At 49.4% G+C, this 15,114-nt stretch overlaps 4 protein-coding genes across 4 annotated transcripts, besides 10 other annotated features; 1 reads left to right on the top strand and 3 right to left on the bottom strand.

The window, feature by feature from the left end:
- Positions 1-719: 719 nt before the first annotated feature.
- On the bottom strand, positions 720-2,172 carry ACLA_012300 (dolichyl-phosphate beta-glucosyltransferase; the record flags this gene model as incomplete). Its single annotated transcript, XM_001274227.1, has 3 exons — positions 720-1,064; positions 1,177-1,980; positions 2,056-2,172. 3 exons carry the CDS (start codon positions 2,170-2,172, stop codon positions 720-722), a joined length of 1,266 nt encoding a protein of 421 aa, XP_001274228.1.
- Positions 1,129-1,151: a microsatellite.
- A 904-nt stretch (positions 2,173-3,076) lies between the features above and the next one.
- Positions 3,077-3,099: a microsatellite.
- Positions 3,098-3,134: a microsatellite.
- Positions 3,135-3,767: 633 nt separating this feature from the next.
- ACLA_012290 (uncharacterized protein) lies at positions 3,768-6,334 on the bottom strand (the record flags this gene model as incomplete). Its single annotated transcript, XM_001274226.1, has 3 exons — positions 3,768-3,950; positions 4,013-6,134; positions 6,186-6,334. The coding sequence occupies 3 exons, from the start codon at positions 6,332-6,334 to the stop codon at positions 3,768-3,770; spliced, it is 2,454 nt and encodes an 817-aa protein (XP_001274227.1).
- A 188-nt stretch (positions 6,335-6,522) lies between these two features.
- Positions 6,523-6,551: a microsatellite.
- Positions 6,552-6,646: 95 nt separating this feature from the next.
- Positions 6,647-6,683: a microsatellite.
- Positions 6,660-6,683: a microsatellite.
- Positions 6,684-6,854: 171 nt separating this feature from the next.
- Positions 6,855-6,887: a microsatellite.
- A 2,242-nt stretch (positions 6,888-9,129) lies between these two features.
- Positions 9,130-9,155: a microsatellite.
- A 251-nt stretch (positions 9,156-9,406) lies between these two features.
- Positions 9,407-9,430: a microsatellite.
- Positions 9,431-10,114: 684 nt separating this feature from the next.
- On the bottom strand, positions 10,115-11,569 carry ACLA_012280 (C3HC4 finger protein; the record flags this gene model as incomplete). Its single annotated transcript, XM_001274225.1, has 3 exons — positions 10,115-10,135; positions 10,191-11,338; positions 11,398-11,569. The coding sequence occupies 3 exons, from the start codon at positions 11,567-11,569 to the stop codon at positions 10,115-10,117; spliced, it is 1,341 nt and encodes a 446-aa protein (XP_001274226.1).
- Positions 11,570-13,534: 1,965 nt separating this feature from the next.
- Positions 13,535-13,561: a microsatellite.
- Positions 13,562-14,003: 442 nt separating this feature from the next.
- Positions 14,004-15,018, top strand: ACLA_012270 (putative NUDIX family hydrolase; the record flags this gene model as incomplete). Its single annotated transcript, XM_001274224.1, has 2 exons — positions 14,004-14,411; positions 14,506-15,018. 2 exons carry the CDS (start codon positions 14,004-14,006, stop codon positions 15,016-15,018), a joined length of 921 nt encoding a protein of 306 aa, XP_001274225.1.
- Between the last annotated feature and the right edge of the window lie 96 nt (positions 15,019-15,114).

Genomic DNA, 15,114 nt, shown 5'->3' with positions numbered 1-15,114 from the left:
ACACAAGATAGAGAATATACGGAGTAGAGCCCTAGAAAGGCTCGCGGTTCATCGAATCGGACCGATCAGCAACGTCAAGTCCCAGGCTACGACGAACGGAGCACGGCGAAGGAATAGATAGTCTTGCCCGAGAAAAAAAAAGAAAAAAACTTTGACCGCTGCTCTGCTGCTCCGGCTTGTCCTGAATCCTGATCAGCGGAAGGATTCACTTGGGGACTTTACCCGTCGGCCTAGTCTAGGAGAAATGCAAGGGAAAAAAAAAAAAAAAATCTCAATTGACAAATCCGCTGCCGTTCTCTCCTGTCTTCGGCTTTTGCTTGGATTGGGTGGCGAACTGGCGATTAACGGCTGTGGAAAGTGAGGCCGAACCTCGGGACATGCTGGCGTGCTGTACTTGAAACTAGATAGATACCAAGGAGTCTAGAAGCCTCTTCCAAGGAGGAAACAAGATGGACTAGCTACGGAGTAGGTACGGAGTTTCTAGATAGTACCTAGTTAGAAACAGCATCCAGAGTCTCTTGTCTGATTCGTTAAGGAGAGCGCATTCGTTGTTGTTGTTGTTCAAGAGACACGTCATTTGGAATATGATTTACACCAACACACAGAGGCGCAGAGGATCCCGGATGTCGGGGGGCGAACCATGGTTGAATACTACAATCGAGAAACGATCTATAATTATAAAAAAAACTCCCGTTCGAATTACGATCAAAATGAAAGGCTCATGTCCGTCTGTAGACACCCAATGTCCATGCTGCGCGCAGCACCGCCAGACCCCATGCCATACCGATGCTATCGCGGATGACGTTCAACTTGCTGCCTTTGACCTCCCTCCAGCCTACAGGCACCTCTGCAACTGGGATATCAGAGAACTCGGCAAGCATGAGCATCTCAACGTCGAAGATCCATCCTTCCGAGTGCATATAGGGGATGATGTATGGCAGGGAGCTCCTCGAGAAGAGCTTGAATCCACACTGGGTATCTTTGATAGTCGCCGTCTTCGGGGGCGTCATCAGCCACAGGATCAGATGGAAGGAATGCATAAGGAAGTTGCGTAGTTTCGACCGCTAGTATCACCAATGTGTCAGCGATTCGCCATCCCAAACCATTGGTTGACCTGACCACCACTCTAAAAAAAAAAAAAAAAAAAAAAACACGGAATCGAAAGAAAACACGTACCTTAACAACCGCTTCACTCCCAACCATATGTGCGCGCGATCCCACCGCGACTCCACGTCCATCCGCATCCTCGATGCCCCGACACGCAGTAACTAACTTCCCCAGATCCTCAAACTTGCTGGCTCCATCCGCATCCGCAAACACCACATACTCCCCGCGCACATGCCGCATGCCATGCGTAACCGCGCCCCCCTTGCCCCGGTTCTCCGTCAGCGTGACCACCCTGATCGTGCCGGGTGGGATATGCACGCCCTCATGCGGTGTCGGGGTCCAAGGCCCCGCATACCCCTTCGGATGCAACGAGAGCTGATGGTCGCGCGCGAACGCAAACGCCACCTCCTCTGTCCGATCCTTCGACCCGTCCGACACAATGATAATCTCCCAGCCCTTGCCCGCGGGGACCGCGCCGTTGGACTTGGACTTGGGCGTGTGCCCGTTCGTGTGCCCATTGGCGGGTTTCCGCTGGCGTACAGCATCCGCCACTGTCCCATTGGAAGTGGTTGCTGACACTCCGAGCGTTCCGTACATCTTCTCCAAATAGTTAACTGCTTCTTCCAGCATGCCGGTGAGCCGGTCCTCCTCGTTGTAGGCCGGGACGACCAGGGACATGAAGATCTCGGCCTCCTCCATATGTGAGTGGTCGAGGATGCGGCCAGGCTGTTTCTGGGACTCCAGGGCGTCTTGCCAGCAGGGTAACGCGTCGGGGTGGGTGATTGCTCCATCCTTCGAGAGGGTGCGGTATTGTTTCTCCTCCGGCAATGATTTTCGGGGGGTCGGCGCGACAAGGTATAAGATAGTGTAGAACTGTCCATCGGTCTTCCCATCAGTATCATTCCGAAGCTGGAAATTAGCTCAAGGTACGGGATTGAGAGAGCATACAAGAACGAACGCGCCCAGCAGGGTCGCGGAGATGGTAACAAGGAGAACAGGCAGAGGCACGCTGGCCAGAAGCTCAGTGCACCGGACACAGGTCCCGATCCATGATTCCTCGGCCATGGTGAAAGAACAAAGAAAATAGGTGACTCGCCCGCTGCGCCTGTACTCTGTAGAGCTGAATGCAACACTGCAATGGTATAGCGCGGGAAACGGAGCTCAGGCGCTCGAGTTCAAAGTATAGACGATCCCTTCTTGGCCGGCCATGCGACTCGACGACTTAGCAGCAATAGATAGCATCAAGGATCCGTGGATGAAAATACAATGGCCATCCTGAAAGCGTGGATAAGACTAGTCGTCGAGCAGTGTTGGATGTCCGTAGTTAATAGATAATAATTGATAAGGACCGTTGTAGGTGTCGCCAGCTTGTCCTTTTTGGTTTGGGTTTAGTTGCAAGCATCTACCCGCGATCGGATCCATCCATTCTTCACTCTTCAGGTGGACTGGCTGTCCTTGGCGGGTCGGTGTTTCGACCCCCCCACATCGGCCACGACGACTTAGGAGTTATGACACGGCCACGCCCGATTTCTAGTAGTAGGAGAACTAGTAGTAGTACGTACTACGTAGTAGACCGTGGAGGACAGAAAGATGGGAATGGAGACAAAAAGCCACGCATAATGATGATGCTCTGTCATTGGTAGTGTGGATCTATGCGAACCATACCTATCTAACTAGGTACCAGGCACATCCCATACGCCTACTGTGATGTAACGAGGTAGGAGTATAACGGAAAAATGATAGGAAAATTCCCTTGACCAACAGAATAATACGGAGCACTCCAGCGTCCATTGGATATTTGCGCCTGATGGAAATGGTATGCCTGGACAAAAAGAAATGTGAGTCATGTAAATGCAAACGCACCATATCCAGGGGTATATGCCTCTAAATGTGATCATATGTAAGACGCAGTCCGATAGATGCATTTGTACATGACTGATTCCTCCACGGGGTACCGCTATGTTAGCTTTCATCATCATCATCATCATCATCTTCTTCTTCTTCTTCTTCTTCTCCTCCTCCTCCTTAGCCTTCTGCTCCTGCAGTCTCTCATCAGTATCGATTCCCTTCGGGCGACGGGCTCAAGCTCTTCCTCACGGCAAGCATTTCCTGCTTCTCAAGAGTAGTATAGCTCTTGTTCCGTTCAATTTCCTTGGTTTGGGTATTGACCATGTTCTTCTCCTTTATTCCTTTTTCCCCGGAAGAGTCGCCATAGGCAGATCATGAGGGTTCGTCAAAGATTCCCGGTCTGTAAAGGAATGAGCATAAGTTGTGTTATATCAAAATCAGGGGAAATTGTCATAAAATGGCCGTGAAATTAGTTTCGAAGACATTTTGTTGAGATGGTGTAAGCCGGCCATGTGTCCTTGGCCCTATCCTGCTGCTTTCTAAGCGCATGCAGTTTCTAAGCATGCGTTCCAAGTAAAAAAAAATGAGAAGGTTCGATGTGTAGAAATCCTTCTGGCGTGTGATATGCCACGTAGCCAATCAATATTGGAAAACCATTCTGCCACTGTCATCAGATCGTTGGGCACATATAAAATCTCAAACATCACTGGCTCACCTAGCATTTCAGAGACGTACTGACCAAATCCGGCTTGCGACTCACGAAAACAGGCGGTTTGATACAACTCGTGCCTGGCTAGATCTGGCCGCACCACTCAGGCACTCAACAAGACCCGGTGTTCTTCTGGATCACGCATTTCAATATCCTGGGGCGCGAACTCTCCCGGCGCAACATCACCGAAAGGATTATAGCGTTGCGCGATTCTGTCAAGCTCCAGGGCAAATGTTGTTGCGGAAAATCTTCGAGAGACGGTATCGTATGTCATCCAACGGTTGAACTGCATCGAATCAGTACCTTCCACTGGTCTCCTCTGCAATTGAACCGTCTCCATAAACGCACCGTCGCAATCCGCACACCAAGCCATAGACACCTATACAACCTCGAAACATTCAAAGATGGTACTTCGATGAATCGTCCCTCGTCTTCTGTCAGAGCACCGTCGAAAAAGTGAGGCGCATAATAAGACTGGCTCCAGATCTGACCACGTATATAAAAGTCCTCCGGCAGCTGCTTCCTTTCTTCGGCAGCAGGGAAGTCGGGACCTTCAAAAAGTCTTGTATCCGTATCATCGCGAATCATGGTATTCAGAAAGCGGACAATCTTTCTCCACGGCACTACAGGCTCAACATACTGGATGCCCCTGATGTTGGAGGCCAAACACCAAAGAAATGCCAAAGAAATATGCACTGCGGGATAGATATTTTTGTTCCCAATCTGGTCGAGCATCACGGAGAGTGTCTGAGAGGTTAGATAAGAGCCATAGAAGATGAGGCGCGAAGAACCGTGAGCGTTTCTAGATGCCATGAGATCAGCTTCAACAAGATGCAGGTCACAAGCAGGAGTCCACATATCCGTGGCAGCCTGATGAATGTCTGCGAGGGATTGCCCTTGCTGGACTCCATCTTGATGAAAAGCAGCGGGGAGAAGAGCGTCCGGCTGGCCATATTCAAAGAGACCGGCGAAATTACATGAAGATATGTAAACGCCCTGCGTTTTGAAGGCGGCACTCATCCGGCCAACATGAGTATCCAAAGGGGACAGAAAGTCCTTTGCTGATTTCAGAAATCGAGTTGATGGTTCCCTGTAGAAAAGGCAGCCATGAGCGGCAACAAATGCTGCGATGACTGGATAGTGGTGGTGCGCTTTAGGAGCGTTCAGTAGCGGGTTGAACAACGACGGTATGCTCTCCCTCGTGCTGGGGAACGGGTGCAAGCTGACCAACGACTTGGTATAGTAGAACAGCTGCTGGATAATATCTGGACGAGCCAAAACGGCAAGGTGGTGTTGGATTCTGCCAACATCGGGATTCTTGTCTGCCGCTTTATTGTACCAGTAACGGGCCACTCCAGCCCAGACCTCGCGGTCTCGCAGATCCACTTCCTCTACAGCCATACGATACCTTGCCAGGTCACCTAGGCATTCAATCCACGTGTCTTCAAAGGCGCGCACGCTTTCTAATAATAAGGTCATCATTGAGTAAGCCAGGTAAATGAAGGTCAGCATGTGTTCCAGGGAATCAGGGAGCCGATGCCGCAGCAATTCCAAGAAGGAATGAATTCCGTAACGCCACATGCGAGCCGGCATGGCATACTTCTCAGCCAGGCGTTTGAGGACGAGGCTCGCAGACGGATGCTGCGAAGCCAGAAAGAAGTCGTGATGCTCGTTCAATAGCGTCCGATGCAATGCGATAAGAGCCTGCCACTGCGGGCGGGATAGATTGTTCTTCGATTCGGACTGTTGCTTGTCGATCTCGATACATTTCTTCTCGACCATAACGAGCCCGGCGTAGATGCCTCGAACTTCACTGATCAATTGCTCTTCTGTTATAGGATGAGTTTCTGGCTGTAGAAAGATCCCATGTGGTGATGTACCTGCGGCTACCGCAGAGACGCCTCCAGCGGATTTTTGATCAAGGCTCAGCCCCCTCGTGGATTCCGGGACCCCCTTTGGCCGTGCAGCAAAACCTGCCAGCCTGTCGCTGGGCTGCCCCTTGGACGCATGTTCCTGCAGGGTGGGACTCGAGCGCATCTGCAACATATCGGATTGCGACAGCTCTTGCCGGCACCTCCCGGCGAGGTCGTCTGCCGAGTACGCTGAAAGTCGAGGGAGTCGGGTGTCGCTCTTGGACGGGCTAGTCTTACGGATGCCTCTATCCCCTGTGATACGGCTGCCAGGAAGTCCGAGCATATTGCCTAGCTTCTTGCTCGAACGTCTTGGTCGCGTCTGCGACGGGTGCTGGCGCACCTTGCCAGAGTGTGGGGAGGCGACTTCGATGCTCCCGCTCGAAATGAAACCTTGATTACTCAAAGCTTCCGAGTCGTAGTGATCGGGCATGGCCCCTGCGGAATATGGCCTCTTCACAGAGAGCGCGGGGCTCGCCGAATGTTGCGCCATATTGATGACGGAAGACCCCACGGGAGACACATTCTCAGTGGGGGGTTGGGGTCGTACAACTGACCACCTGGGAGAACACAGTCAGTTGACGGATGATTGGAGGCAAAATCAGACTGACTTGGCAAAATCCCCCGTGGCAATAGGGGCCTCGGGAGAACCCATGATTTTCGCGCTCAATTGGTCAGCAGCGCGCTCCCTGCTACTGATATTGGCGCTGACATGAGATATACCATTCCCCTGGGGATGGAGCATGAATGTGTCGCTCATTATTTTGGAAGGGCGTCTTCTAATGCCAAGTTGAACAAAATATCATCTGATTGAATTCTTAAAATCTGCATCAGCTGAGGGAACCCATTGAAGAAGGAAGAAAGAAAGAAAAGTAAGGATAATGACGGTGTGAATGGTGATCTTTATTCTTGTCCAACGATGAGTGAGCACATCAGAGAAGAGCACAGACAACAATAACAACAACAACAACAACAACCCTTTCACTGGGAACACATGATATTATTAGATCAGAAAGAACAGAAAAAATAAGTAGACACACAGATTACTCAGCAAATTTGTCAAATTCCTCAAAGACAGAAAGAAAGAGAGAGAGAGAGAGAGAGAGAGAAAATTCCCAAGGCGTCCAAGTTCAAGGTCGGTGAAAGAGGAAGAAGATGAGATGATGCTGGAATGCCAAGAGAGAACACGGATGACGACTTACCTGGGGAAATGGATTCTATTTTGAAAGCAGGGGACGGGAGGCTGTTGTATAGATATATACACCATGGAAGAGAGCTGAGATGAGGATGATGATGATGGTGATGATGACGATTGATCAGTAATTGCTACCTAGTTTAAGTTGTAGGCAGACCTGGTTGCTCGTTGGTTGGTTTTTTCTTGGTGGTTCTGCGCTGCCTAAATCAATGAAGAAGAGCCTTTGGTTCGTACGAACTCCGTATAGTTAGTACCTAGAAGCTCGTGATCCTTTTCTCAGTTCAGATTGATCATGATTCTCTAGTCTGACTAGGTAATAACGATAAAAAAGAATGATCAGCGTTGAATGGATGAGGGTAAAAAGGAAAAGAATGGAATGAAGCCGCCTGGGCAAAAAAAAGGCAGATGCAGATTGTAGAGGCTACTGCGTAGTGCGGACTGCACTAAGACGAGCATTCGAATTCCACCCTCTCTCTCTATGTTTATATATATATATATATAGTTGGTGTAATTATATTATCAGATCGACTGTTGGCTTGGTAGAATCAAGATAATACATCTGATACTGAGCTTATTCCCAATTCTAGATTGGTTACCAGCTATTTAATCAGCCAGCCTTATCAGCCTAGGTAGTTGTTCATTCTACTTGCCAGGATACTACCCGAGCTGCCCTGAGAGCTCAGAAACTAACTAGGCTGGTTGTGTAATTTCCCTCAAAGCTTTCCTTTCAATCTCTTGAGCAGCTGTTTCAGCCCTTTGACAAGCAACTCGAGAAAGGCGATTCGCTAGCCTTGCCAGAGCATAGATGTCTAGTTCGATTTCAAAGGCCTCAGACGCAGGCAATCGACCGAATCTAGCGATACCGATGCTATGATGATTTCAAACTAGCCTCATCGTTTTTTGCCCTCTTTGCCCTCTTTTTTTTTTTTTTTTTTTCCTACTCTTATTCCAGTCATCGACCTTCCTGATCCTGATTCCAAACCTCGATCACCTCGCACAGTCAGGTCTGAATTCTAGGCAGGTATCCATCCCCATGCGAGCATGCGAGACCTCGATGCGATGCTTCTCTATAGACCGCTTGTTCCCTCTGCCGGGCTACATCCACTTCTCGAAGGAAGCCTCACCGATACTCTCCCGCAAAGGGCACACAAGGGAACCTAGCCTCCCCGAGTCCGGTACGCGGAAACGAAACAGCCCGTTTGACTTACCTAGATTGTTCCCCAAACCCTCACTGGAGAACAAGGCAGCCAGGGCTCTGGGATGGGATGGGGATCAAGTTTTCACTGATGACTCGCGGGCGTCAAAAAAAAAAAGGGCAAGTCTACCCCAATCATCAAGGTGCCACGTGCAGCATGTTTGGACCCGGCAAGGGGCAATCAAGATTCTTGGAAACATATTATTGTTTTGGGGGGGAGGGTGAAAAGTAGAAACGATGGCACTTTTTGCCCTTGGGGGAGGAGGCGCCCTATCAGTTATCTACCTTGGGTTTCTTGCAGATGGCCCTTGTCATGCTGATGATATGCTGGTTTCATGAGCTAGCTGGGAGGAATGGGCACAGGAGTCAGGAATATTGGCTGCTTCGAGTAAGTACCTAGGCTTCATCCGCAGTGGTTCTTCTAACTGTACATAGTGCATTATTGGTTAAGCTCTGGTTTAATGTCATTCAGCCGATGGATGTAACTACGAAGTAGACTAAACATTATTCTAGAAGACAGGTAGATATCTAGTGGGTAATTTCTATCTGATACCTCCACACCAAGCCCCTCCTTGACATGTAGCATACCCTGGAAATGAACCAGCTCATAGCAGAAGGCCCTATGCCTAACCATGGGTGATCCAACCAACGCTAAATAAAACCTCACTTGAAAAACGGTCTCAACGCGTTGACACGAAACAGCGGGCAGTACCTAGGGTCCTAGGTAGCTGAGACCATGGAAAGTTAGCCCACCCAAGCATATTATCAACTAGGTAGTGAGTTGGCCTTAGATCTACCGTAATAGATAGTAAGGTAGCTCGGTTGCCTCATCCTGTGCGGGCGACCCACCCATTTTGTGACTCTGTTTTGTATCGTACTTTTCTTCGATTGCGCGATCGATAACTTGTCTACGGAGTAACGAACTCAAACCCTTGGGGATCGAGTATCTACCTCGTATCTACCCTCTCAAATTCCCAATATCGCCCCAAGTCGTACTAGTATTGCCGTTGACCACAGACAGGATGGATGATGGGCCAATGGCTGCGTGGAATCGGAGCAACAAACCCCGTCAATGACTACTAAGGAGTAGATACTACTTAACCCCAACTTCAGCCAACTTCCAACTTCCAACAAGTCAAGTGTCGACGATCAAGCATGGGGGTACTAGTTGGTTAGTTAGTTAGTTAATTACGGTTAGGAGAGGTTGATTGATATTCGAGGTCGTATAACACGACAACTGGCCAGCTCATCATCCCTGGGGTGTGAAACGTAAAAACTGAATTTTTGCCCGGGGTAAAAAGTGTGCGGCACCCTGTCTGCAATCGGAGGATTTACCTATGAGATTAGAGACAAAATGCCTCAGGCACTTTCGACAGATCGATACTATGATTGTACGGAGTATGGACTCTGTAGTCTATGTATGTACCCGCTTTGATAACCACAAAAAAAAAAAAAAAAAAAAAAAAGGAATACGAGGAAACTAGCTACTAGGTATGTAACTACTAAATACCTAGCGAAGTCCTTCAAGCTATCTCCCTTCATCATTCCAGGATCGTGTCATCGAACATGTCAGATGCTTTAACTGAGTCGTTTTGCCCATAAGCAGAACTTGAGCGCATCCACTCCCCGGAGGACAGGTACGACAGGCAACTACGCCGAAGTTACGAGGTTTTTCCTTTCGGAGTTGTCGTGAGATGCAATGCTCTAGGCTGCCCCGATTCCCGCCCAAGAATCGGTCGATTGGGAACCCTCGGATGGTTTCGGTTTACTTCCAAGTCATTGTCAGATAAAAATGTTCATTTCACGTTGAGAAACCTATCATTAGCTACAATAAAAGCAGGCATCTCTCGCATGATCAATGGAGTGGCATGTCCAAGGGAGAGCCCTCTCAATAGTGTAGTATCCTGCGGGAAATCCTGAACTGGCGGCGCAGGATCATGCTCATGCCCAAAAAAGTCAAGCTCCAGTAAGGCAACAAGTCAAGTCTTACAAGTCATCCCTCATGGACTCGGTACAGCTCTGAAAGGGTGCTTTTTGTATTGCACGATGACAAGAAGCTGTGTCCACATGGTAGTCTAGATAGTCACAGTCTGGGTAAAAGCAAAATACCAGATGAGCTATAGTCGACATTGGCGCTGTACCCCGTCCAATCACGACAAGTAGATTCGAATCTAGAATAGATAATATCGTCAGTGCTATTCACCCTCCTATTGCACTTTTGCCTACCTTAGACTTCACCGCAGCACGGCACATCGGGCAGACAGGCTGTCCCTTGATCCATGTGCGATCAACACGACTTGATGGCATATGTTGCTCAGCACACCAGCGACAGAGGATCGCGTGGCCACACGGAAGCATCACGGTATCCACGAGCTGACTCATACAGATCTTACATTCCAGGTTGACAGTCAGCTCGTCATCCTCCTTGGGTTCAGGGCGTCCATCTTTCGCATCATCAAGGCCTCTGGGCGTTTCTGGAAGGTCATCATCCAGATCATAACCATCATTATCGAGCGATCGCCGAACGTGGCTACCTGAGACGGGATGACCGGAGCGTATACTGTTCGTCAACGCTTCCAGCTCAGCCAATCGTTGAATGTGTAAACGATGCTCGGGAGTCAGATAGGTGAAGTAGCGTGGAGTCTCCATCATTGGGGATTCCGAACCCATAGAGGAGGTCGCTGTATTCGGAACTCTTGGCACTTGAGAGGTTGATATTTGACGTGCAAATTGTGGGTTTGCCTCATCTGCAGGACGCGTGCGTCGACGACCAACCTGTCCACCTGCCCGAATATGCTGCGGCGGAGACCCGGGACTGATATTAGTTGAATGACTATTGATTGTAGAACTCTGCGTCCGACTATGCCTTCTGTTTTGAGTGATGCCCGGCGAAACCCCTGATTGCGGGTATGGCATGTATTGACTGGGTTGAACATAGAACGGCCGTGGATAAATGGGTCGACCTCCTACACCTGAAGCACTATGGGCTGCCTGGATGTTATTTGTGCCTGTGTCCTGCGGCGTCATTCGATAATTCGGCGCCGTCGAATTCTGTGACTGTGCGTGGTGCGCTTGCTGTACCAATACCGGCTGCCCATTGATTGATGTCGAGTTCGGTGGCTGGATAGGAGTCGGCCGCATCTGAGGGTAGGAGGGCCGTTGCATATGCCAGTAACGGATTGCGTTTCCATGTTGCCTCTGATCAAAGGTCGCTGTGTTTTGTGGAGGAGCGGAGAATTCCATTTGAGTAGGTTGTGCAACTGTGTTCGTCGGAAGCTGCATGACGGGTTGAAAATTGAGTTGTCCATTGTTGGCTGCAGTAAAGGTGAAGTCGCCACTAAAAGTGGGAGTCGTATACATATTCGTGTTCGAATCTATGGTTACCAGATTAGCTCAAGACGTCCGCTAAGACAGCGGGGAAGTGTCAACTCACTCTGGCCGTGGAAATGAGGACGCGAAGATCCGCTCGTGGTACCTGTCGGAGCCCCTTGCGAGATGTTCTGCGACCCTAAGGCTCCATGACTGCCATTATTCTGCAAGTTCGGCAGCACTGGAGCCATGCTACTGGGCTCCCCAATGGCCGGATGGGGTAGTTGTACATCCATAGTTGAAGGTACAAAATAGCGCGTATTGTTGGTGTACTGTGCTGTAGGCTGACAGGTGAGCAGTGCTTCGCTCAGCAACTGCAAGGTATTCAGGATTCTCGTAATCCCCTGATGGATGGAGTGCAGCTCCTCTCGTAATTTGTCAATATTATCCTGGCGAGCTTTCCTGTGACGCAGACACCTCGTTGGTTGGAGAGTGGTATGAGAGGACAGGGCTAGAGGGAAGTTGGAGCCCAGACCAGGTGTGCTGGCAGTCCCAAGAGACACCTCAGGTGGGTGGTCCGAAAGAGTGTGGATAGATGCCAGTCTGTGCGAGACGCTGCCAGGCGAAGTGTGGACAATCCAGTATTCTAAAACACGAGGACTCAAACAAGTGAGTGATCTCTCCTAGTGAAGGGTGAGGAAGCAAGTAAATTCACTATACAACCATGGACAACCAAGTATGAGTGAAGCTGCATAACTCAATCACGCAAAAAAAAAAAAAAAAAAGGCGTACTCGAGTGAATGAAAATGGCAACGAGGTGGGGAAAACAGACCCTGGCACTTCCGGCAATATCTTGAAAGAGCAGTGATATGCCACGATGCGTGGCGGGCATTCGCAGGCGAAGAGATCCTCCCAGAAGAAGTATTCGAATGAATGTCCCAACACGAGCAGCAGGCAGATGAGCTCAGGTGGAGACAGCCGATGGCATGCTTATGGATACAGCTGGGATTGTTGGATAAAGGAACCCAGGCTAACATGATTCGTCGCCAGGAAGGACGGTTGAAAGAACTATAGTAGGTAGAGGAGGAATCCAACCTGTTTCTGGCATACTACTGTGATGATATCGAAAGCCATCCAGAATGCAGGCGGCGAGTTCAGTTCAGGTTAAGTTGTTCCCGCTGCTTCCTAGGTTAAATAAGAAAGGAGCATCCGATCATCTGCTCAGATTCAAAAACCCCAATTGGCTGGAAGTCATGTTGTAGGCTTAGTACTCTAGGACTAGTATGGGAAGTTCGGAAGAGCGAACCTTGAAGGCGGGCAAGGCCTCGGGAGAAGGGGAAAGGAGACTAAATGGAAAGCGCAACGGGGACAGAAGAGATGGAGAGAGAGTCCGAGGAGGTAGGTATATTCAGGGAGGCAACAGAAGGCTTTTTGCCTGGGTGCTGCAGTCAGCTCGGTGAGTCTAACAAATTCGTTCGAGTGACACGCAGTCAGGGAGCAAGGTCTCCCGGAGTTTGATTCAAGAGTAGTAATGCTTCACGTAAGAGCCAAACGGAGCAAAAGTACGGCCACAGGAGACATGGGAATCTCTGACGCCTGGACAACGTTGATGCGATCCAGACCACGCCGACCGTGAAGTAACGGCGGGAAGATGCGACGGACGGGTCTGCACTGGGCCGTGTGGCCAGAGGAAGGGAAGGGGAAAGGGAAAGGGAAAGTGGCTATTTGATGGTAGAATGACCAGAGGATCGAGCAAGCGAGAACACAAAAGGTCCGTCCTGGGGTTGTCCAATGATCGATACCACCGACAAGTGAGTTGGTGGATGACAAGGCAAAGAAACCGAAAGAAAACAGACAAAGGGGGATGATTATTAGTTAGATTTGTGTTGAAAAGGGCAACCAAAAAGCTCTCTTGAGACCGGTCTGACCCCGCAGGATGATCGAGAATGATGAGAAGACGATCTGAAGTACTATGGTCTAGATATGGATGAGTGGATGCTTTTTCTCAACAGAGAAAGCAAAGAAGGACAGAAGCGAAGCAGATGGGATTATCGGACGATTCTCCGGGGGTGTCCGAGTATCTGCTTGTATGTAGATAAGTTAGTTATTAGCTAGCTAGTCCAGTTGTTGGTAGTTACTAGTTAGTAGGTCCATAGCATAGCACCTGTTGCTGATTAGTTGACTGAAACCATCCAAGGGTGATGATGATGGTGATGATGATAAGAAATCAATGAAACCAAAGGACTTCTTTCCATCTTCACTAGTAGTAGTAGTAATAGTGGTGGTAGAAGATGGACAGGAGAACCTTAACGGAGTTACAGTAAGAATGATGATCCTCTTTTTGAGCGATCCGTCGACGTCATTCAGGAATGGAATCTTACTTGACTCGACTCACTCAAAGTTCGACTTTCTCACCTTTTCTCAAGCTCCGCCATTGAACTGGTCATCTTAACGATTTGTTTTCCACTTCCGGCCTTCCCAAGGTTCCTCTGTCCGGTTCTATTTAGATACCGATCTAGTCATAGCCGATATACACTATTAATGATCGGTAGGTAAGCTAGCTAGCGAGAGCTACATACCATTATTATCGGTCCATGTGATGGTCCGCTACTTCTCTGGAATATTTTGGGTCACACTGTCTGTCTTGTGGTAAGCAAATCCATGAGAGAGTGATCTGCTGTACTCCCGTACCTGAGTGGCCTTGCTCAACAACGAATCATCTGTTCATTCATGAGGCACAGGCTGTGGCTGTCTGTGCGGCATCTGCGTCCATCTTCCGTGTTGGTTCCAGTCAGGTCAATGTCGAGCTTTACCATCCCCACTACTGATAAGACCGATGATGCATCGGGATCGATACCCGTCAACTCGATAGCGGATCTGAACAGGGACGACCTTTCGCGTTTCCCGGCTTTCCAGATTTGGCTTTCCACCCTCCAGCGCTCATTGAAGCGCCAGCAACACCCCTCCCATGAGTTCAACCACGATCCTTATGTCTTACGCAAAATCGATATCCAGTCCGTTGATCATTTCAAGGACGGACGCTTGGGGTTCGTGAAGCTCAAGGCTGACGTTTCAAATGGAAATGGGGAGACGCTTCCAGGAACGGTATTCTTGAGAGGGGGCAGTGTGGGAATGCTGGTAAGAGCATGGCCATTTCCGCCCGTTGCATCCTTCTTTATCGATAGAGTCATTAATTATGCTAATTCTTCTCCTTGTGGTTGTGGTTTGATAGATAATCCTCCAGCCGGACGACGCACCTCTCTCAAACGAAGATTCAAAACGGGCGATCTTGACCATCCAACCTCGGATCCCAGCTGGCTCCCTTGCTTTTCCTGAAATTCCGGCCGGTATGCTCGATGATAGCGGAACGTTTGCGGGCGCAGCTGCAAAAGAGATCGAGGAGGAGACCGGATTAACGATACCGCAAAATGAGCTGGTCGATATGACTTCATTAGCACTACAGTCTATCTCGGAGCCAGAGGACGGCGAGTCCCTGCAGAAAGCAGTCTACCCGTCACCTGGCGGGAGCGATGAATTCATCCCATTGTTCCTGTGCCAGAAACGGATGCCACGCAAGGACATCGAGAGCTTACAAGGACGGCTGACTGGACTCCGGCAACATGGCGAGAAGATCACATTGAAGATTGTACCGCTGAAGGACCTTTGGAAAGAAGCATTGCGAGATGGGAAGACACTGGCAGCATGGGCATTGTATAATGGACTCAAACAAGATAGGAGGATCTGAGCATGGGTTCCGACTACTGACTTAAAGTATCCGTTGGCCTTGAATATCACTCCTCGAATAATTCGAGGAGCAAAGGGCGACGACGTCAGATTGTTA

Source organism: Aspergillus clavatus, genomic scaffold (assembly GCF_000002715.2).
Source record: "Aspergillus clavatus NRRL 1 1099423829795 genomic scaffold, whole genome shotgun sequence".
Taxonomy (NCBI): domain Eukaryota; kingdom Fungi; phylum Ascomycota; class Eurotiomycetes; order Eurotiales; family Aspergillaceae; genus Aspergillus; species Aspergillus clavatus.
The sequence above is the reverse complement of the archived record's forward strand: the minus strand, read 5'-3'. Positions and strand labels throughout refer to the sequence as shown.